The sequence below is a fragment of the Oncorhynchus clarkii genome, chromosome 10, assembly GCF_045791955.1.
Source record: "Oncorhynchus clarkii lewisi isolate Uvic-CL-2024 chromosome 10, UVic_Ocla_1.0, whole genome shotgun sequence".
Classification (NCBI taxonomy): Eukaryota; Metazoa; Chordata; class Actinopteri; order Salmoniformes; family Salmonidae; genus Oncorhynchus; species Oncorhynchus clarkii.
Genome location: NC_092156.1, coordinates 33971384 through 33994698, shown reverse-complemented (window position 1 = coordinate 33994698; position 23315 = coordinate 33971384). Strand labels below are relative to the sequence as shown.

At 43.1% G+C, this 23315-nt stretch overlaps 1 protein-coding gene across 1 annotated transcript; it reads right to left on the bottom strand.

Annotated features, from left to right (window-relative positions):
* Positions 1-8257: 8257 nt before the first annotated feature.
* LOC139419215 (protein POF1B-like) lies at positions 8258-21829 on the bottom strand. Its single transcript, XM_071169195.1, has 12 exons — positions 21521-21829; positions 20324-20535; positions 15981-16014; positions 15763-15843; positions 12460-12552; positions 12236-12349; positions 11891-12043; positions 11576-11695; positions 11291-11419; positions 10680-10753; positions 10378-10495; positions 8258-9227 (listed from the first exon to the last, which is right to left on the bottom strand). Exons 1-12 carry the CDS (start codon positions 21827-21829, stop codon positions 9207-9209), a joined length of 1458 nt encoding a protein of 485 aa, XP_071025296.1. The 3' UTR covers positions 8258-9206.
* Positions 21830-23315: the final 1486 nt, after the last annotated feature.

The window sequence follows — 23315 nt, the reverse complement described above, 5'->3', positions numbered from 1 at the left end:
GAGGGGTGGTCGTTTGACCGCAGACCCATTACGGACGCAGGCAATGAGGTAGTGATCACTGAGATCCTGGTTGAAGACTGCAGAGGTGTATTTGGAGGGCAGGTTGGTTAGGATGATATCTATGAGGGTGCCCATGTTTACGGATTTGGGGTTGTACCTGGTAGGTTCATTTATCATTTGTGTGAGATTGAGGGCAGCAACAAGCTTAGATTGTAGAATGGCCGGGGTGTTAAGCATTTCCCAGTGTAGGTCACCTAACAGCACGAGCTCTGAAGATAGATGGGGGGCAATCAATTCACATATGGTGTCCAGGGCACAGCTGGGGGCAAAAGGTGGTCTATAGCAAGCGGCAACAGTGAGAGACTTGTTTTTGGAAAGGGGAATTTTTAAAAGTAGAAGCTTAAATTGTTTGGGCATAGACCTGGATAGTAAGACAGAATACTGCAGGCTATCTGTGCAGTAGATTGCAACTCCGCCCCCTGTGGCAGTTCTATCTTGACGGAAAATGTTATAGTTAGGGATGGAAATGTCAGGGTTTTTGGTGGTCTTCCTAAGTCAGGATTCAGACACGGCTAGGACATCCGGGTATGCAGAGTGTGCTAAAGCAGTGAATAAAACAAACTTAGGGAGGCGGCTTCTAATGTTAACATGCTTGAAACCAAGGCTTTTATGGTTACAGAAGTCAAATGTGGAATGGGAGTGGGAGTGGAGCTAAGTGGGAGTGGAGCTAAGCACGGCAGGGCCTGGATTAACCTCTACATCACCAGAGGAACAGAGGAGAAGTAGGATAAGGGTACGGCTAAAGGCTATAAGAACTGGTCATCTAGTACGTTCGGAACAGAGAGTAAAAGGAGCAGGTTTCTGGGCATGGTAGAATAGATTCAGGGCATAATGTACAGACAAAGATATGGTAGGATGTGAGTACAGTGGAGGTAAACCTATGCATTGAGTGATGATGAGAGAGATTTTGTCTCTAGAAACAACATTTAAACCAGGTGAGGTCACCGCATGTGTGGGAGGTGGAACTAAAGGGTTAGCTAAGGCGTATTGAGCGGGGCTAGAGGCTCTATAGTGAAATAAGGCAATAATCACTAACCAAAACAGCAATGGACAAGGTGTATTGACATTAGGGAGAGGCATGCGTAGCCGATTGATCATGGGGGTCCAGTGATAGGTATAATAAAAAATTGGTATAGTGGCCAAAGAATTTGTCCGATGGGCCTCTTCAGCTAACAGTCCGATATGCTCTAGACAGCTAGCGGGCCCCGGCTAGCAGGCTAGCAGATGGGCATTCAGGGGACGTCGCGAGATGTTCCTCCAACTTGGAGTCCACATGTGGGAAATTCAATTAACTGGACATTACTTGGAAAGGCACACAACTGTCTATAAAAGGTCCCACAGTTGACAGTGCATGTCACTGAAACAAGCCATGAGGTCGAAGGAATTGTCCGTAGAGCTTCGAGACGGGATTGTGTTGAGGCACAGTTCTGGGGAAGGGTACCAAAAGAGTTTGGAACCACCAAGACTCTTCCTAGAGCTGTCCACTCGGCCGAAATGAGCAGTCAGGGAAGAAGGGCCTTGATCAGGGAGGTGACCAATAACCCGATGGTCACTTGTACAGAGCTCTAGAGTTCCTCTGTGGAAATGGGAGAACGTTCCAGAAGGACAACCATCTCTGCAGCACTCCACCAATCAGTCCTCTATGGTAGAGTGGCCACTCCTAAGTAAAAGGCACATGACAGCCCGCTTGGAGTTTCCAAAAGGCACCTAAAGACTCTCAGACCATGAGAAACAAGATTCTCTGGTCTGATGAAACCAAGATTGAACTCTTTGGCCTGAATGCCAAGCGTCACATCTGGAGCAAACCTGGCACTATCCCTACAGTGAAGCATGGTGGTGGCAGCAGCATGCTGTGGATATGGTTTTCAGCAGCAGGGACTGGGAGACTAGTCAGTGTATTGGCGTGGCTCTGAGTGATGGTTTTCTTTGCTGTTGTGCTAGACAAGAGTGCAAAGATGAACGGGAGCAAAGTACAGAGAGCTTCTTAATGAAAACCAGCTCCAGAGCAGGTTTTAGCTGTGCAGCAACGCTCCCCATCCAACCTGACAGAGCTTGAGGGGATCTACAGAGAAGAATGGGAGAAACTCCCCAAATACTGGTGTGCCAAGCTTATAGCATCATACCAGAGAAGACTCAAGGCTGTAATCGCTGCTAATGGTGCTTCAACAAAGTACCGAGTAAAGGGTCTGAATGCTTATGTAAATGGAGTCCAGGTGAGTGATGAAGCGCACATGGCCGTAACGATGGTGACAGGTGTGTGCCATCACGAGCAGCCTGGTGACCTAGAGGCCGGAGAGGGAGCACACGTGACATACTGTAGGTGACCCCTTCACCTTGACAGGCCTGCTCAATTTCATTGTGATACACAATGAGGTGTGCAGCGTTGCAGAATCCAATTAAAGGCCTACGTCCTACCACACAATCTTCATTTTGATTGTGCATCAAATAGTTACCGTAATACAGTATATAGTGCTGTACCTGAACATACTCGGCCAGCAGTTGTTTCACCAAGCCGTTGTGTCTCTCAAAAGGCACCAGTTAAAAGTGTTTCATACAGTAGATACCTGGTGCCTCTTCAAAAGGTGGGCGATTGTTGGTAGGCTGACACTGGCAAAGGTGTCATTGTTCTCCTCAATAGCCTGCTTCATTTCAGACAGCCGTATGTCATCCCTGGCCCTCACCATTTCCACAACCGCTGGTTGGTCAGCACATGGCCACCACCATTGGGTCTTCTGCCAATTCTGAAGGTAGAACAGAGTATGCTGTCAATAGATCAAGAATACTGCAACATGTTTTGTGAATGTACATGCATTACAATATGTCATTTCATGTAAATGTAATGGTAAAGCATAGTCCATATCCTGCAGACTTACTGGTTTTCTTGGGGAAATGTTCTCATGGAAAAAATAAAAATAATCGAATTGACTGATCTTCTCAGATTAGGGTTGAACTAATCTGCCTGCCTCTGCCATGGTAAAGCCAGGACATCTGCCTCCCTCTAGCTCTCTGATGCCCACCTCTTTAATGGGGCCTGTCATGCCAAATAGTGTCCACCTCTACATTACAATGGGGTTCGATAAACTATTAGCGTCCGTTGCCATATCAACAGTGGGATGACCTAATGATTAGAATTTTGGAGATTACAGCCTAAATTACGTTATTTTCATCATCGTTCTTGCAAAGATGGCTGATTTCCGCAAAAATTTCGCTGTTTTGTTTAAGTAATAAAATGAAAACATTACTTCAAACTACTTTTGGGTACCTTGTTAACATTACAAATCAAATCAAATTGTATTTGTCAAATACACATGGTTAGCAGATGTTAATGAGAGTGTAGCGAAATGCTTGTGCTTCTAGTTCCGACAATGCAGTAATAACCAACGAGTAATCTAACCTAACAATTCCAAAACTACTACCTTATACAGACAAGTGTAAAGGGATAAAGAATATGTACATAAAGATATGAATGAGTGATGGTACAGAACGGCATAGGCAAGATGCAGTAGATGGTATCGAGTACAGTATATACATATGAGATGAGTAATGTAGGGTATGTAAACAAAGTGGCATAGTTTAAAGTGGCTAGTGATACATATATTACATAAAGATGCAGTTGATGGTATCGAGTACAGTATATACATATGAGATGAGTAATGTAGGGTATGTAAACATTATATTAAGTAGCATTGTTTAAAGTGGCTAGTGATATATTTTTACATCAATTTCCATTATTAAAGTGGCTGGATTTGAGTCAGTGTGTTGGCAGCAGCCACTCAATGTTAGTGGTGGCTGTTTAACAGTCTGATGGCCTTGAGATTGAAAAACAGTTTCTATCTCTCGGTCCCTGCTTTAATGCACCTGTACTGACCTCGCCTTCTGGATGATAGCGGGGTAAACAGGCAGTGGCTCGGGTGGTTGTTGTCCTTGATGATCTTTATGGCCTTCCTGTGACATCGGGTGGTGTAGGTGTCATGGAGGGCAGGTAGTTTGCCCCCGGTGATACGTTGTGCAGACCTCACTACCCTCTGGAGAGTCTTACGGTTGTGGGCGGAGCAGGTTCTGTACCAGGCGGTGATACAGCCCAACAGGATGCTCTCTGTAGAAGTTTGTGAGTGCTTTTGGTGACAAGCCAAATTTCTTCAGCCTCCTGAGGTTGAAGAGGCGCTGCTGCGCCTTCTTCACGACGCTGTCTGTGTGGGTGGACCAATTCAGTTTGTCCAAGATGTGTACGCAGAGGAACTTAAAACTTACTACCCTCTCCACTACTGTCCCGTCGATGTGGATAGGGAGGTGCTCCCTCTGCTGTTTCCTGAAGTCCACAATCATCTCCTTTGTTTTGTTGATGTTGAGTGTGAGGTTATTTTCCTGACACCACACTCCAAGGGCCCTCACCTCCTCCCTGTAGGCCGTCTCGTCGTTGTTGGTAATCAAGCCTACCACCTACCACATAGGTATTCCTCTTGTCCAGATGGGTTAGGGCAGTGTGCAGTGTGGTTGGGATTGCGTCGTCTGTGGACCTATTTGGGTGGTAAGCATTTTGGCAGACATGTGACTAACAGAAATTGAATAATGTGTCCCTGAACAAAGGGGGGTCAAAATGAACAGTCAGTATCTGGTGTGGCCGCCAGTTGCATTAAGTACTGCAGTGCATCTCCTCCTCATGGACTGCACCAGATTTGCCCGTCCCTGCTAGAGCTGCCTTGGTCAACTGTAAGTGCTGTTAGTGCTATTATTGTGAAGTGGAAATGTCTAGGAGCAACAACGGCTCAGCTGCGAAGAGGTAGGCCACTTAAGCTCACAGAATGGGAACACCGAGTGCTGAAGTGCAAAACGCTTTCGTCAGGAGCTGCATGAAATGGGTTTCCATGGCCGAGCAGCCGCACACAAGCCTAAAATCACCATGCACAATGTCAAGCGTCAGCTGGAGTGGTGTGAAGCTTGCTGCTATTGGTCTCTTGAGCAGTGGAAACGTCTTCTCTGGAGTGATTAATCACGCTTCCCCCTCTAGCAGTCCAACAGACTAATCTGGGTTTGACGGATGCCTGGAGAACACTACTTGCCCGAATGCATAGTGCCAACCGTAAAGTTTGGTGGAGGAGGAATAATGGTCTGGGGCTGTTTTTCATGGTTCAGACTAGGCCCCTTAGTTCCAATGAAGGAAAATCTTCATGCTACAGCATAGAGTGACATTCTAGACAATTCTGTGCTTCCAACTTTGTGGCAACAGTTTGAGGAAGGCCCTTTCCTGTTTCAGCATGACAATGCCCCCCCCCCGTGCACAAAGCGAGGTCCATACAGAAATGGTTTGTCAAGACCAGTGTGGAAGAACTTAACTGGCCTGCACAGAGCCCTGACCTCAACCCCATCGAACACCTTTGGGATGAATTGGAACGCCGACTGCGAGTCAGGCCTAATCGCCCAACATCATTGCCCTCCTCACTAATGCTTTTGTGGCTGAATGGAAGCGAGTTACTGCAGCAATGTTCCAACATTTAGTGGAAAGCCTTCCCAGAAGAGTGGAGGTTGTTATAGCAGCAAATGGGGGGCCAACTCCATATTAATGCCAAAAATGTTGAAATGAGATGTTCGACGAAGGCTCTTTCCTATCGCTCACTCCCTGTCACTCTGAGGCACAACTGTAGGCTGCTGGCCCTCTCTGCTGGCGAGAGAAGGCAACTGCTCCCTGCAGATGGTGCCCTACTGGAGTAGGATATAGTTGCCCCTAGGCCTTATTATTGTGGTTTCACATGTCGGAAGAAAATACAAACAAAAACTAAAGACAAGTGTACCAGTGTTACATTCCAAAAAGCAGAGGGTTAATGCCTAAATGGAAAAGACCAGGAGAATTTTACATGGGCGAGCACAGCCAAGAGATAACTTCAGGCAAGAGATAACTTCAGGGTCATTCTTGAATTATGGTGGCATTTGGGCAAGGCATTTAGGGAAAAAAAATCTTTATTTTTCTAAAAATAATTCTATTGAAATGTGTTTTGGTACATCTTCCCATTCTAAATCAACAAATATGGTAGCTCAATGACTTTAAATATTTGTTTACGATTACGATAGCACTGTGCCACCAGTAGGAGTAGTAACACCAATGATGGTAACACCAATGAGACATTCTAGGTTAATTAGGATTTTCTGAAATGGAGGCCACAAATGCTCATATCTAAGGTCATCAATCCTTTATATATAATTTACTAAAGTGATAAGATGAATAATTTTGCTCACAATGTTACATCCCTTCATTTAAATCGACTAACACCAAGTGATACTGGATTTAGACACACCAAATAAGCAATGGAATCCTCAAATTTATGACATACTAAAAGGGTGTGATTAGCCAATAATTGTATTTAATATAAACCCCTCCCCTGATAACAGTTTGCCACCGGAGAGAATGCTCAAGGTTCTTGTATATCAGTGATTTTCAAGGCGGTAACACCAATGACATAAAACTGAGGGACACACATTATAATACTAAAAAAAGAAATTATTTTAATAGCCTTCTTTGTTTTTATTGATCTATACAATAAATTAAATACTTTTGTTCACTGTCTAGAATTCAAAATACTAGATCGATCTCTAAATCCCCAAAACATGTCACTACACCTCTACACATAACCCTGGGAACAAGCTAGTTGTCTAGCCCCCAGTAGTTTGTACAATGCACACTAATAGATTTGTTGCAGTATAAAGGACTTACATAAACTCAGCAAGAAAAGAAACGTCCTCTCACTGTCAAATGCGTTTATTTTCAGCAAACTTAACGTGTAAATATTTGTATGAACATAACAAGATTCAACAACTGAGACATAAACTGAACAAGTTCCACAGACATGTGACAAACGGAAATGGAATTATGTGTCCCTGAACAAGGGGGGTCAAAATCAAAAGTAACAGTCAGTATCTGGTGTGGCCACCAGCTGCATTAAGTACTGCAGTGCATCTCCTCATCGTGGACTGCACCAGATTTGCCCATTCTAGCTGTGAGATGTTACCCCACTCTTCCACCAAGGCACCTGCAAGTTCATAGACATTTCTGGGGGGAATGGCCCTAGCCCGCACCCTCCGATCCAACAGGTCCCAGATGCGCTCAATGGGATTGAGATCCGGGCTCTTCGCTGGCCATGGCAGAACACTGACATTCCTGTCTTGCAGGAAATCACGCACAGAACGAGCAGTATGGCTGGTGGCATTGTCATGCTGGAGGGTCATGTCCGGATGAGCCTGCAGGAAGGGTACCACATGAGGAAGGAGGATGTCTTCTCTGTAACGCACAGCGTTGAGATTTTGCCTGCAATGACAACAAGCTCAATCCAATGATGCTGTGACACATTGCCCCAGACCATGATGGACCCTCCACCTCCAAATCGATCCCGTTCCAGAGTGCAGGCCTCCGTGTAACGCTCATTCCTCCGTTGATAAACACGAATCCGACCATCACCCCTGGTGAGACAAAACCGTGACTCGTCATGGAAGAGCACTTTTTGCCAGTCCTGTCTGGTCCAGTGACGGTGGGTTTGTGCCCATAGGCAGGTGTGATGTTCAGATGTACCGATCATGTGCAGGTGTTGTTACACGTGGTCTGCCACTGTGAAGGCAATCAGCTGTCCATCCTGTCTCCCTGTAGCGCTGTCTTAGGCGTCTCACAGTACGGACATTGCAAATTTTGGCCCTAGCCACATCTGCAGTCCTTATGCCTCCTTGTGCATGCCTAAGGCACGTTCACACAGATGAGCAGGGACCCCGGGTATCTTTCTTTTGGTGTTTTTCATACTCAGTAGAAAGGCCTCTTTAGTCTCCTAAATTTTCATAACTGTGACCTTAGTTGCCTATCGTCTGTAAGCTGTTAGTGTCTTAACAACCGTTCCACAGGTGCATATTCATTAATTGTTTATGGTTCATTGAACAAGCATTGGAAAGAGTGTTTAAACCCTTTACAATGAAGATCTGTGAAGTTATTTCGATTTTTACGAATTATCTTTGAAAGACAGGGTCCTGAAAAATGGACGTTTCTTTTTTTTGCTGAGTTTATGTTTTCTTATTAAATAATAGTTACATAAAATGGAAAACGTTTTTGTCATTTGAAAGTGTTTTTATATGGTTTCAAAGTCAAGGGACAGCATTTACCACCGCAATTAAATAATGACCCTTCAGCAGATAACAATCCAAAGGAAAAACATGCTACTTCAGACATTGTTAATTTTACTTTTAAAATGTTCAGTTCATCCACCATTTTATATCATCCATAGAACCATGCCCCCAGGCCATGTCCAACCCAGTCACTTATATTCTAATACACCCCACTCCAACCCCCCTCCCCAACCCCAAGCGCAGCGTTCCATTCAATAACAACAACAAAACATACCCATGCACCTCTTAAGGTATAAACATGAAACAAAATGCAGCTGAAACATAACACAACTATGTACCTTGCCACAAAAGAAAAGCAAAAGACCAGAACAGAGGCAGAACAAAGCACAATTTTACCATACAGTCTCTATAATTAGCGCATAATTAAAGCATATTTAGCTTCCTTATTTATATGCATAGTAACCATACTATCACCATAGCACATTTAGAGGAGATGTCCTAAAGACTAGCAGGGTAGTGGTGGCTCCATGGAGGACAGACACACTAGTGAGCTGCATACTAATAAGCCCCAGCCCCCTCTTCCTGTCCACTCTCAGCCCTCCTGGCTGTAGCATAAGCATTTGACATTTTAGTCATTTAGCAGACGCTCTTATCCAGAGTGACTTACTGGAGAAATTAGAGTTAAGTGTCTTACTCAAGGGCACAGACAGAGTTTTCACCTAGTTGGCTCAGGGATTTCGAACCAGAAACCTTTTCGGTTACCGGCCTAACACTCTTAACCGCTAAGCTTCTACTATAACATATTTGGTTGTTGAGTATTTGATGCCCCCCATCCCAGCCAAAGTGAAGCCTCCTGTCCAAGCAAACCCCATTTGGTCAAAACCACCCTTCCCATATATAGGGGTGCTGAACCCCTGCCACCACCACCCTGGGAGCCCCGAGGACGAGGGACGGGGAGAGGGAAGGTCTTCTTGTTGTTCATTCCTGTGCAGAGCAGAGAGAAGCAGTGTCTTTAAGGGGTTGTAATTTGTCCGAGAGAAGCAGTGTCTTTAAGGGGTTGTAATGATTTCCTGTTTTGAGATGAACAGAACATGGATACGGTCGTTAGGGCGCGAAGGGTTAATCCATCAGCTGTAATTACAAAAGATTTGTTTCTTGCTGTTTACCTCTCACTGTCATCTGCCATACTACTCTTTCATTCAGCATTGGAAAGACAACAAGCTTGATCTCCTCTAGTCCTATGATTGACTTGATGTCATAAGAGTGCTGAGACTGACAGTGGATCAACTAGGGCTGCACGATATGGGCAAAAAATACAAATCTAAAAAGCATCGTTCTTGTTTGGAACACTATTTTGACTGCATCTGACGTAAAGGAACAGCATACAAATGTATAGGGAATCTAACAGTGAGGAGGAAATGCTCTGCTGAGTGACAGGCGCATGGTGTGTGTGGGAAGGCCACAAAAGGAGAGAGACAAAGTAAACTATTAAAACAGGCGTTACACCCAGTTAAGAAGTGTTTCAAAATATTGCATGCCATATGGATCTCTTGCGATATGGATATTGCACATGTCAATATTGTGATCTCTGTGAATTTGCTTAATTGTGCAGCCCTACTCAAATCCCTGGAAACGTCTGTGCTGTCACCCTAAATCTATTCCAAACTTTCTCACAACCCCATGCATGACTCTCACAAACAACAAGGGTGCCTGTCCAATTAAGCATCCACAACCCCAATATGGAATTTAGTAGAGTCGGGAGAAAATGAATTAATTTTATTACTAACAGAAAAAGGCAGAATTTAACATGCTCTCTCCATGCCATCAGGTCCTGGTCCTGAGCCAACTTCCATCCATCATCCTCTCATCACAGGCTCTCCTCACACGACGGACCCTTGCCCAGCTTCTGACAGGGCCAAATAGTAACAGCCCAGTGAGGGTCTCAAGCTCTCCCTCCTGGGGCCCCATGGCAGTACACACATGGTTAATGCTATTTGGCCATGCCAGAATAGACAGATGAATAGCCCTTCCTAATCACTAATCATAATTTCCTTTTTAACCACTAACCCTAACCTTAATCGTTACCCTAATGTTACCCCTCACTTCAAACTCTAAACTGAGAACAATAGCTGATGTACTTACTCATCAGTATAGCTATACAGTAGTTTGTCCTTTCTAGCATGGCCATAAAGTTTCTACTTCCTCCCTGCTCTACTCTACCTGTTTGATCATCTCCCCCGTCCGGCTCTCGATTACGATGGTCTTGGTATCCTTGACGGGCGATGTGGAATTGTAGTCATCAGTTAGCAGGCCCAGGAGGGGGTACTGGTTCCTGTACCTACACATCAGATATACACAGTAAGGACCGCATACTGGTTGGTTAAGTACCTACTGTTCACCAGTACAAAATCCTGTTTTGGGAAATACCACACTAGGCATCCCAAATTACATTAACCCATTTTAGAGGAGCTACTGCCCCAAATATTCCCCATAAAATAGGCTCATGGTATTGTTGGGCTGACCTTTTGGTGATAGTGGTCGTGGTGACGTTCTTGGAGCTGTCTCTCTTCTTCTCCTGCTGCAACCGCCAGATGTCCTGGAGGTTAAAGATCAGAGATGGGAGGTCAAAGGTGAATAGGGAGGGAGGAGGAGGAATGAGGTCTGTGTCGTAATATAGGTGTTAATGATGGAGCTAAAGGTGCACAACGTGTCAGGTAAATACATTCCTGAGGTGACATTAAAGGATCCTTTGGAGCCAAATTAACACAACAACTGTGAGATAATATAGTCAGACTGGCCTAAACAAAACCAATCACTTAATTATGGAAACAAGTTAGGCAACAAACCCAATAAGCGGGGTAAGAACAAACCCTAGAAGCAGGGTAAGAACAAATCTAGAAACAGGGTGAGGACAGACCCTAGAAGCAGGGTGAGAAAATACCCTAGAAGCAGGGTGAGAAAAGACCCTAGAAGCAGGGTGAGGACAGACCCTAGAAGCAGGCTGTTTTTCTGATCCAAAACTGTTAGCTTAGTTTGGTTCTAGATTTGTCCAATTACAGGAGTAGACATTTCCTAGATCTGTATGTATCTAAGGGGCCGGGCTGACCAGTGACCAGTAGCTATGACCCCTGACCTCTTCCTGATGTTTGATGACGACCTCTCGCTGCTCCAGTGTTGTCAGCAGCTGTGTGATGCGGAGATGCAGGCTCTTGTCACCTGACCTCTCCGTTGTGTACTCTGTGGTGATCCGCGTCAGCTGGGACTGGACATACCGACAGATAGTCAGAGACACTCACAGTCAGTATAACCACTAGCTACCCATATTTCTTCTCGCAAGCACAGTCAGTACTGCTACAGTACTTCCAACAGAGCAGGAAGGCCCCATCCCTGTATCCATGCATCCCTGTAGGCTTCTTACCCTGAGGCTCTGCAGTTCCTTGTCCTTCTCCTGGCGCAGGGCAGCTAGCTGCTCTGAGTACTGACGTGACAGCTCCTCTGTATTCATCTGAATGGTGCTACTGCTGCACTGACCAGCCAACTGGATGAAGATGGATACAGAGGGAGACACAAGTTAGTTAACAAGTTTGATCTATGAGAATAATTCTATAGTCGGATACTATAGTCATCATGAGTAAAAGGAATTTCTAACATGAGTAAAAGGAATTGCTAAGAGCTTATTCTCTGAAGTGAGATGGGTTAGAGCCAGAGATGGAGGAGGGTAGCGTTAGAGTACCTTCTGTTTGAGCATCTCATTTTCCTTCTCCAGGGCTCGGTAGCTGCCCTCCAGTTCTTTGATGCGGAAGTCCCTGTTTGAGTCTGTAGTGCGGCTGCTCAGGAGCTGAGTCTCCAGGGTCCGCTGGCTGGAGCTGGTCTCCTTCAGAGATATCTAGATGGATGGATGGATAGAGTTACCCACACACAGTCATACACCCATTGCACTAACATACAGGGCAGAGATACTCTCTTTCAAAAACACCTACAGAAGAGGTGTACACACAGGCAAACACACACAAGCAACACACAGTGGAAGAAACACACATACACACACTCTCACAAATTCTCACACACACACACCTACCTGTAGCTGTCTGTTGTTCTCTCGTATGGCCTCTAGGAGGCGGTCATACTGCTCAGCCTGGTCAGCCTTGAAGCTCAGGTCTCTCTCCAGGGACTCCTTCTCGCTCTCCAGACGCTGGGAGAACAGAGACAGAGGCAGTAAGACTGTAAGACGGCCTGCCTGCATGTACATCTCAATGAGACAGTTAAGAGCATAAGCGGGTCCTACAGTGACCCAGATCTTACCCTCAGATCCTCTGACATGTGGATCAGCTCCTCCCTCAGGCTGCTGAAGGTGGTCAGAAGGAGACGCATTGTCTTGTCTGCTGTCATACGGGTCTAAGAGGGTGGGAGCGAGGGAGTGAGGGAGAGAGAGCGAGAGACATGAAAAATAAAGGAGAGATATTGATGAAAGAGAGGTTAGGTGAGATTTAATGAGCCAGTTTCAGGCATAGTGGAGCAACCAAAGGAATATATTTTCCATAGGCGGATTGTCCGTCAAAATGAACAAAAAATTATATAAATATTATATATTTTTTAATATAATGGACACGACTTTTAGCCCAGCTTTTAGCCCAGCTTGGTAGGGGGACACGACTATTTTTCATAGCAATCTATAGTATTTGGCTGACCAGTGTGCAACGGCCGGCCCCCCTACCAAGCTGGGCTGGCCCGGTGGCGCAAATTCACAAGTCAAACGCACATCATCAGAGAGTGAGACCCACCCTGAATCTGTCAGTCACTCAGTCAAAACAGAAAAACGGAAAGGTGGTGCCAAAAAAGGGCTCGAGGCCGACGCATTTTCTAAAAGTTGTGGTTCTGTTGGTCCGAGTGTTGTGTCTGTGAGAAATTACAGATCAGCTGCAGTGGTGCAGGCAAGGAAGGAACCAAACAGAGAAATACACACTCCTGCACACCGACACAGATCATGATGCCTACTGCTGCCAGTTAGACTTAATATTTTGGCTGTATATTGTACTATGAAATATATTTAATATCGACTAAAGTAGGCTTATTAGGGAAGGGAGATTTTTGGCAGCATTTAGACACTTGTCTATTTGCAATACACCTGAACAAGTTGTTAGATTGGCTTTTATAACACATGGCGAAGGCAATAGGTATCTACTAGACATGTACTCTGCATATACCTCTTTTAACTAAACACAAGCCAAATGAAGGTACATTTGGGGACTGTGTATTTTAATTGCTTTATCAAAGATTATTCACTTCTGAATCTCAGTCTCTTCAGCCCAGCGAGTGAGTTATTGAGCTGTAGTAACAAGTGACTAACAAGTGTCAGATAACATTAAATAGCCACCGCACTTAAGGCTGGAAAGTCCCGCCAATCTCTAGCATATTTAATTTGTTGAAAGGCCAGTCACTTCTTGGCAGAAAAATACGCATATGCACGCAGCACTGTCAAATGAAGCACAATGCTGGAAATCAATCTGCATCCATATACACTATTCCCAGCATCATTCTTGACAAACATAGAATGTCATATATTGAATTCAATAGAAGAAAACAGAGAGGGAGAGAGAGAGACTGCCAGTTCCTTAATATAGTCATTGGCTGTATTATACAGACAAAACATTAAGGAAGTGGCAGTCTTTATCTCTACTTCTCTCTCTCTGTTGTCTTCTATTGAATTATATGTAGCCTAATATCTAAAGGGGGGGGGGGGGGGCACTTGACATGCACTCATTTGAAATATGTATACTGACCAAAAATATTTACGCAACATTCAACAAACAGATTTTACTGAGTAACAGTTCATATAAGGACATCAGTCAATTGAAAAACATTAATTAGGCCCTACTCTATGGATTTCCCATGACATGACAGGGGTGCAGCCTGGGTGGGCCTGAGATGGCATAGACCCACCCACTTGGCTGCCAGGCTGACCCAGTGGGGAGCCAGGCCCAGCCAATCAGAATGAGTTTTTTCCCCACAAAAGGTCTTTATTACAAACAGAAATACTCCTTAGCATACTCCTTGTTCAGTATAGTTATGCTTTTATAATGTATAATATAATCCAATGGTCATCTATAAGGCATTTATTCAGTGATTTTCTTCTTTCTATAGTATATGTGTTTATTCATTCACAACTAGAATGGGTAACACTTTATTTGAAGGGTCAGTAATAAGTCATTTATAAGGCATTTATAAATTCTGTGTTCACCATTTTTTTTTATCATCACTCCCACATTAATAATCTATTTACTAATCATGATGAAGTATTTTTGCAGATCCTAATCTAAAGTGAGGGCTATTTATAAATATTATGAGTGACCAGTGTAATACGAGGTGTTGTAGTAGCTGACAGGCCCACCGGTTTGTGTCAAGTACTGTTGGGTTTTTCACACTCAACAGGTTTCCGTGTGTATCAAGAATGGTCCACCACCCAAAGGACATTCAGCCAACTTGACACAACTGTGGGAAGCATTGGAGTCAACATGGGCCAGCATCCCTGTGAAATGCTTTCAACACCTTGTAGAGTCCATGCCCTGATGAATTGAGGCTCTTGTGAGGGCAAAAGGGAATATTAGGAAGGTGTTTCCTAATGTTTCATATACTCAGTGTATATATATGTATATATATGTGTAAATAACTAGCGTACTAACATTTACAAATGTGGGCGTAATGATCAATAAATGGTGCGCAAAAGGTTTGGAAATACCTTATAATGCCTTATAAATGGTTTATTATGGACCCTTAAAATAATGTGTTACCCTGGGGTGTTGCTGGGCCCAGCACAGGCAGTGTGGTCCCCTGGTCTTTGGGTCCCAGTGATGCTAGTCTTATAAGCACAGACATCTCAGCTGCTGCTGCAGCAGTCAAGTGTAGTGGTTGTAGGGAGACAACAGTGGATGTAGGGAGAAAACAGTGGATGTAGGGAGAAAACAGTGGTTGTAGGGAGAAAACATTGGTTGTAGGGAGAAAACAGGGGATGTAGGGAGAGAACAGTGGATGTAGGGAGAAAACAGTGGATGTAGGGAGAAAACAGTGGATGTAGGGAGAAAACAGTGGATGTAGGGAGAAAACAGTGGATGTAGGGAGAAAACAGAAAGAGACACACAAACTGACACGTGTACTGCCAGTTTATTGATATTTTGCCTCTATATTATATATGTAAGAGTAATTAACCTTTAGGATTGGTGGGACATGTATTGCAATGTAAGTAGTTAGCCTTTCATAAGGTATTATGAGCCAATGGTCATCTATTAGGCATTTATTCAGTAATCTTTCTTCCTTCTGCAGAGAGACAGCACAACAGGCAACAGAGGCACATTTAAAGTGGTGAGTTGTATCTCCAGTGGTGATTTACATGTTATATTTGTCTTAAACATGAGCTGGTTAAAAAGGAGGAGGACCATGTTTCAATGGTCACTGATACAGTAAATGGTGAGAAACGCTGTACTATAGTTGCCTATGTTATGTGTCAGTAGCATTACTGCCTGTGTGTGTAAGTAGCAGGTGCGGTGATGTGGGCTGGTGTGGCTGAAATGCCAGGGCTGAATTTTTGTCCCAGTCCGACCTTGGTGTTACCTGCAGCAGGTAGCGGAGCTGCTGTTTGGTCAGCTCAGATGCTCCTTTGGGGATCAGGGCCTCAATGTCCTCTCTCTTTACCTGCATACACACAAATGATTACTTTCATGTCATACTTTCACTTCCAGCATATATAAATAGCTACTGTACAGCAATTTAAACAATACAAGGCTAATATGATGTTATGTAAAACCATCGGTCGCTCCTCCCTGCTGTACCTTGTAGTCATTACTGGGATCTAAGAGGTGTTTCCTGGGAAAGAGATGGAAAGGTAAACACATTACAGGGCATGACAAACACACAATTAGACTAAATAAACCATCTTTGTCTCCAGTCTACACATGTTATGATGGAGTTAGCAGCAGAAGGACACAGAGGGATGTGTTTGCTCAGTGAATCACAGGTAGTATGAGTAAACAGAGAGTCTAGAGAAATGAGAGAAGTCAGGTCTGACTGACGGTTGTAATGTCTAGTGACTAATTACAGGATTTACGGTGATGGATGACACTCTGCAGGTGTATTTAGGACGTGTATTTAACCTGTGAGTTTATATTACTGAGTTTTACATGAAATTCCTGTGAATTTTACATTATTACATTGTGCACTTTATATATATATATATAAATACAGTGCCTTCAGAAAGTATTCATACCCCTTGACATATTCCACATTTTGTTGTGTTACACGCAAGACATTTCAGCTTTTCTTTTTTATTTCATTTGTAAAAAATTCTAAAAACATAATTGCACATTCACATTATGGGGTATTGTGTGACAAATCATCTCAATTTAATCCATTTTAAATTCATGCTGTAACACAACATGTGGAAAAAGTCAAGGGGTGTGAATACTTTCTGAAGGCACTGTATATATTATATTCAGCTATAGAGCCTCTCAGTTAGAATATTAGCCCACAGCCTGCCTCACACCTTGACGGTATTTTATGGCCCAACCTGGCAAGTTAAGAGTGGTAGAGGGACTGTGCCAAAGTGTGCCAGAATGGCACTTGATCCAGACAGAGACAGCCAGGTATGCATTAATGAATCAATTATACTATCATACAATCAATTTGACTGTGTTTTTACCAATCTAACTACATAACAACATAATAGTAAATCTCTATTGATAAACTGGGTAAATCAAGATGTAAGCTAGGCCTATTCCCAATACAGTTGAATGCATATTCAATAGGAGTGTGTGCATCTACAGTATTGAGTTATTGAGATGGTTTTGGCTGATTTCATTGGGCTACAGATGATTAACAATCTGTTTCCTTTCCATTTGGAACTTATTTTATTGTGCTGATCAACAACATTTGTATAGAAAAATCAATCGGTTATTTGATAAAAGTGTGCCCTGTCTCTAAGACCTAATGATGTCATTCACACACACAGTGAGAGAGAGGAGAGACGTGACTGAGGCGAAGCAGACTAAGTTAATTAATAAAGTTCTTGGCAATGACTGTATGATTTTTGGTGACAGCTTTGAAATCCTCATATTTTGTGTTATGGTTCTAGGGTAGTGAATTGATGTTAGTACTAGGGTAGTAAATTGATGTTAGCTTCAGCTGTAAACTAGTAAGGAAAGTTAGCTTACAAAACTGGAAGCTACCGGTATCTTCTTGTCTAGACATTGTTTTGCGAACAGCAATGAACAGTTGCAACATTTCTACATGCCGTGTTGCGTTATTCAAGCGTGTTAGCTTCTGTGCAGCGTGAGTGGGGAGCTAACATGATGCAGCCTAGCTACAGATTGTACCGGAAATAATGTGATATAACCTAAGATTTTTGGTGTCCATTACTGGGCGTTACAGGAAGGCCCCATACAAACTGCCGCCATAGATCATTCAACTAACCTGTTCTTGGCTATACTTCTTTGTTATCAATTCAGTGAAAAAAGTATTTCAGAAATGTCAGTTTCCAGTTGCAGGTGTTTTTTTTTGCCAATGGGCAGAGTGAAAAATGGGGAGTTTTATCTCTAATCTCATGCTATTTCACACATTTTGCCATGAGATGAGGTTGAAAGAAAATATTGATGTTTTAGAGGTCAGGGATTCTTGAAAGACCGGACAAAAAAAAAAATCCCAAAATATTTGTCCCAATATTAACAAAATTTGAAATATATATTTTGATAGACCAAAGTATCAGCTATCACACCATCTTAAGGAACAACCTCATTTTTTTCATAAATCATTTTTACAATTATTGTAATTATTATAATTATTGTCAATTATTGAAACAAGTGTTTGAAGTCCATGATTGACCTATTAAGGATCGGACCCTTTTTTCAATTTCTTCCCAAAATGACATACCCAAATCTAACTGCCTGTAGCTCAGGACCTGAATGCATATTCTTGATACCATTTGAAAGGAAAACTTAGTTAAATGTACACTGAACAAAAATGTAAACGCAACATGCAACAATTTCAAAGATTTTCCTGAGTTACAGTTCATATCAGAAAATCAGTCAATTGAAATAATTCAATAGGCCCTAATCTATGGATTTCACATGACTGGGAATACAGATATGCATCTGTTGATCACAGAAAACCAGTCAGTATCTGCTGTGACCATAATTTGCCATCGTCCAGCACGGCACATCTCCTTTGTATAGAGTTGATCAGGCTCTTGATTGTAGCCTGTGGAATGTTGTCCCACCCCTCTACAATGGCTGTGTGAAGTTGCTGGATATTGGTGGGAACTGGATCATGCTGTCGTACAGTACACATCGATCCATAGCATTCCCAAACATGCTCAATGGGTGACATGTCTGGTGAGTATGAGAATTGTGTACGGATCCTTGCGACATGGGGCCATGCAGTATCATGCTGAAACATGTGGTGATAAGTGTGGATGAATGGCATGACAATTGGCCTCAGGATCTCATCACGGTATCTCTGACCATTCAAATTGCCATTGATAAAATCCAATGGTGCTTGTTGTCTGTAGCTTATGCCTGCCCATACCATAACCCCACCGCCACCATAGGGCACAACGTTGACATCAGCCAACCGCTCGCCCACACGACACCATCTATCTGCCCGGTACAGTTGAAACCGGGGTTCATCAAAGAAGAGCACACATCTCCAAAATGCCATTGGCTGTGAACGGTGAGCATTTGCCCACTGAAGTCGCTTACAACACCGAACTGCAGTCAGGTCAAAACCCTGGTAAGGATAACGAGCACACAGATTAGCTTCCCTGGGATGGTTTCGGGCAGTTTGTGCAGAAATTCTTTGGTTGTGCAAACCCACAGTTTCATCAGCTGTCTGGGTGGCTGGTCTCAGACAATCGCAGGTGAAGAATCTGGATGGGGAGGTCGTGGGCTGGCGCGGTTACAGGTCTGCGGTTGTGAGACCAGTTGGACACACTGGCAAATTCTCTATAACGACATTGCTTATGGTAGAGAAATGAACATTAAATTCTCTGGCATCAGCTCTGGTGGATATTCTTGCAGTCAGCATGCCAATTGCACGCTCCCTAAAAACTTGAGACATCTGTGGCATTGTGTTGTGCACGCAGGTACATATTGTCCCCAGCACAAGGTGTACCTGTGTAGTGATCATGCTCTTTAATCAGCTTCTTGATATGCCAAACCTGTCAGGTGGACAGATTATTTTGGCAAAGGAGAAATGCTCACTAACAGGGATATAAACAAATTTGTGCACAAAATTAGAGAGAAATAAGCTTTTAGTGCGTGTGGAAAATTTCTGGCATCTTTTATTTCACCTCATGAAACTTAGGACCAACACTTTTCTTATGGTATAGCTCACCCTGCTCATTACAAGTCAATCTGAGTTGACCAAATCACTGGACACATCTTTTAGGAATCACAGTTTTGAGAGAAATATTCTTTCAATTCACAGAGGGGTATTGCAAGAAACTACATAAGATCATGTTTCAGTTAATATCCATTATTGCATTAAAAAAAAAAATGTAAATACTTTTTTAGAGTTTGAAATTTGTTCCGGACAAGGGCATTTCCAGGCATAGAGCCAAAATGGAAATGTATAATATTTAAAGTATTTAGAAAATTCTAAAAACAAATATTTTCCATATTCCCATAAATGTACATTTGAAACTAAAATAATGCAACAAAATTCAAAGTTCCCCTGCAGGACAAGGATTGTCCTGACTTTTAAGATTCCCTGAGCTAATTTCCTGCTATTCAAAAATTAATAATCCATGAGGCTGAGAGAAAATGTTGCAATTTTAAAGCACATTTCCTGTAATATATATATATATATATATATATATATATATATATATATATATATATATATTATTGCTTAGGACTTCTTCGTATACTATCTGGGGGGGCCAACCTCTGGGGGGCCCCCAAAGCTCGTGGGCCCTCGGGCCTTGCGAGGGCTGAGGGGGTGTGAGCCACGCCACTGTATTTCATACTGTAGCCTAGTCTGGACAGTTCAGTAGGATCTAGATTTGCCCTCTCCCTTGGGTTTCTGTCTTGTTTCTTTCTTATTGATTCTGTTACGTTTTGTGCTGGGGGGAAAAGCTATATATATATAAATATGGCTATATGATGAGAAAATCAAAACACACCTTCCACGTATCTTGGCCACGTGTTCTGAGATGCAGGTGTGGATGTCACAGTTCTTCCTGTAAACCTCCGCCAGCAGCTCTCCGAAGAAACGTGTGTCCATCTTCACCACGGGCACTACCTCCCTCACCTCACTCTTTATCCCCACCTGAGACACGCTCTCTATCACCCTCTTCACCACATTCTCCTTAATGATGTTCACCATCTCCTCCTCCTGGGGAAAAAGGGAGGGAACGAGTTGAATCTTAGACATCAATCTGTCACAAGCAAAAGACAGAGACATACCCACCATCATCATGGCATGAAAGAGCAATATGGCATCTATACTTATTGAATTAATCACCCTACAGTGGGTTTACTATAATACAAGACATGCAACTGTTCTAGGTCATGTCTATCATATATGGCTGTCAACAGTCATGGTTGCCAGGATGTAGGAATGGGTAAAATGACTGACAATGACTCTGGCTCTATATTGCTCTTGAACAATCAGACGGAGACCAATAAATCTTGTCAGATCCATGGCCTCCAGGACCAGGATTGATTATTTGTTACAATTTTAAGATGTTCTGTTGTTTTTCAGCAGTATTTCAAAATTGTGACAGGTTGGCAGTTCTCAGAATTGATACAGGTTCCAGATGTTTTGCTGGCGGAGGGGGAAAGAGAATCTGTTGGGAAGTTGTCTCAACTCAAATCAACTCAAATTGTATTTGTCACATGAATACAACAGTGAAATGCTTACTTACAAGTTCTTAACAGTGAAATGCTTACTTGCAAGCCCTTGACCAACAATGCAGTTTTAAGAAGAATAAAAAAAGAATAGAAATATAACAAATAATTAAGGAGCAACAATAAAATAACAGTAGCGAGGCTACATACGTACGGTACAGAGTCAATGTGCTGGTGCACTGGTAATTGAGATAATATGTACATGTAGGTATAGGTAAAGTGACTATGCATGGATAATAAACAGAGAGTAGCAGCAGCGTAAAAATGAGGGGGGGACAATGCAAATAGTCCAGGTAGCCATTTGATCAACTGTTCAAGAATCTTTTGGCTTGGGGTAGAAGCTGTTAAGAAGCCTTTTTGACCAAGACTTGGCACTTCGGTACCACTTGCCGTGCGGTAGCAGAGAGAACAGTCTATGACTAGGGTGGCTGGAGTCCTTGGCAATCTTTTGGGCCATCCTCTGACACCACCTGGTAGAGGTCCTGGATGTCAGGAAGCTTGGCCCCAGTGATGTACTGAGTCGTACGCACTACCCTGTGTAGTACCTTACAGTCGGAGGCAGAGCAGTTGCCAGGATGCTCTCGATGGTGCAGCTGTAGAACCTTTTGAGGATCTGAGGACCCATGCCAAATCTTTTCAGTCTCCTGAGGGGGAATTAGGCGTTGTCGTGCCCTCTTCACGACACCAAGGATCTTGATGCTCTCAATCTTCTGCACTACAGCCCCGTCGATGAGAAAGGGGGCGTGCTCAGTCCTCCTTTTTCTGTAGTCCACAATCATCTCCTTTGTCTTGATCACTTTGAGGGAGAGGTTGTTATCCAGGCACCACACACCACACTCACCAATAACTTATGTTTTTATTATCTAATTGCTAAAACTACACCTGTAGCTAGTTGGTTTGAATTGGTTCAAAGGGTATTTTGCCACTGAAGATTTCATCCATCCTGAATAGCTTTCACAAAGTCAACAGACCAACCATGTGGCCTTGACTTTCTGCACATGGCCATGTCGTGTCTACATTCCAAGTCATAAAGTTAACCAACCCTTGTGTAACCCTTATGCAATGTTAAGACAAGCAACTCTTGTGCGTGTTCTTCACATGGATTGTTCCTTGTCGCTCTAGAAACACCTAGAAACACCCCTCATATGCATTGCTTACCAAAGCATGGAGGGGGTTTGGGGGAGTTGTATTATCAAACCAATGCCAAGTCACACTGACTATAGTCTCTATGGTTTCCTAACAACAATAAAATATGTATGGCTCAAAACACTACAGCCTAAATATTAAGAGGTAGACAGAGAGAGAGTGATAGTGTCCCTGTCGGATCTATCAAAGTGGAGGAGCAACACAACAGCCAATCAGGCCAGAGTCCTGCAAATGCCCTCTGACACCATTAAATCATGGATGGAGCATCTTCCTCTTGACAACCATATCTCATGTCAGGGACATGACGCTGCATTTTTTGGGGATCAACGATCAATACCTTGAGTCTGCCCCCCGTCTCAACCCAAAAACTGAACACGTGTACTAAAGACATTTGTACAGATGTTGGTGTTTAACATGTTATTGCTTTTTTCTCTTATTCACAAGTTATGTTGCTGGGTATTTAGAATGTTATTTTATCATTCACATGTTGAGGTGGTGGATAATTTACTGCTTTGCCTTTGTCGAGTTTGTTGTATTGTATCTCTTATTTCCCCTTAGCACAACATTCCTAAAGCACCTTTTGTTTGGCACAATGGTCTTCTTATTTGCACCCTGTGTTTTACATTGCACAATTTTCCTCTGTTATATATTTTTCATTTAAATAAATACATTTCTAGCAAAAGGTCTGCAAATGTCGTTGTCTGGTTATTCATAATTGTGTCAGAAAATTTCTGTACTCTGAAACAGTCACTCAGTAAGCTTGTAGTGGTTTGTAAACTTAGCTAAAAAAGAAATGTCCTCTCACTGTCAACTGCGTTTATTTTCAGCAAACTTAACATGTGTAAATATTTGTATGAACATAACAAGATTCAACAACTGAGACACAAACTGAACAAGTTCCACAGACATGTGACAAACAGAAATGTAATAATGTGTCCCTGAACAAAGGGGGGGGGGGGGATTATGCACAGAACGAGCAGTTTGGCTGGTGGCATTGTCATGCTGGAGGGTCATGTCAGGATGATCCTGCAGGAAGGGTACCACATGAGGGGGGAGGATGTCGTCTCTGTAATGCACAGCATTGAGATTGCCTGCAATGACAACAAGCTCAGTCCAATG

Bases quoted from the DNA above. Each gene is read 5' to 3' on its own strand.
- LOC139419215 (XM_071169195.1), bottom strand. From the start codon at position 21,829: ATGATTGTGGACTACAGAAAAAGGAGGACTGAGCACGCCCCCTTTCTC. The intron at 20,536-21,520 runs GTGGTGTCAGAG...CTTTTTCCCCAG, and splicing joins ACATCCAGGACCTCTACCAG to GAGGAGGAGATGGTGAACAT. The intron at 9,228-10,377 runs GTAGAGTAGAGC...ATCTCAAAACAG, and splicing joins CGGGGGAGATGATCAAACAG to GAAATCATTACAACCCCTTA.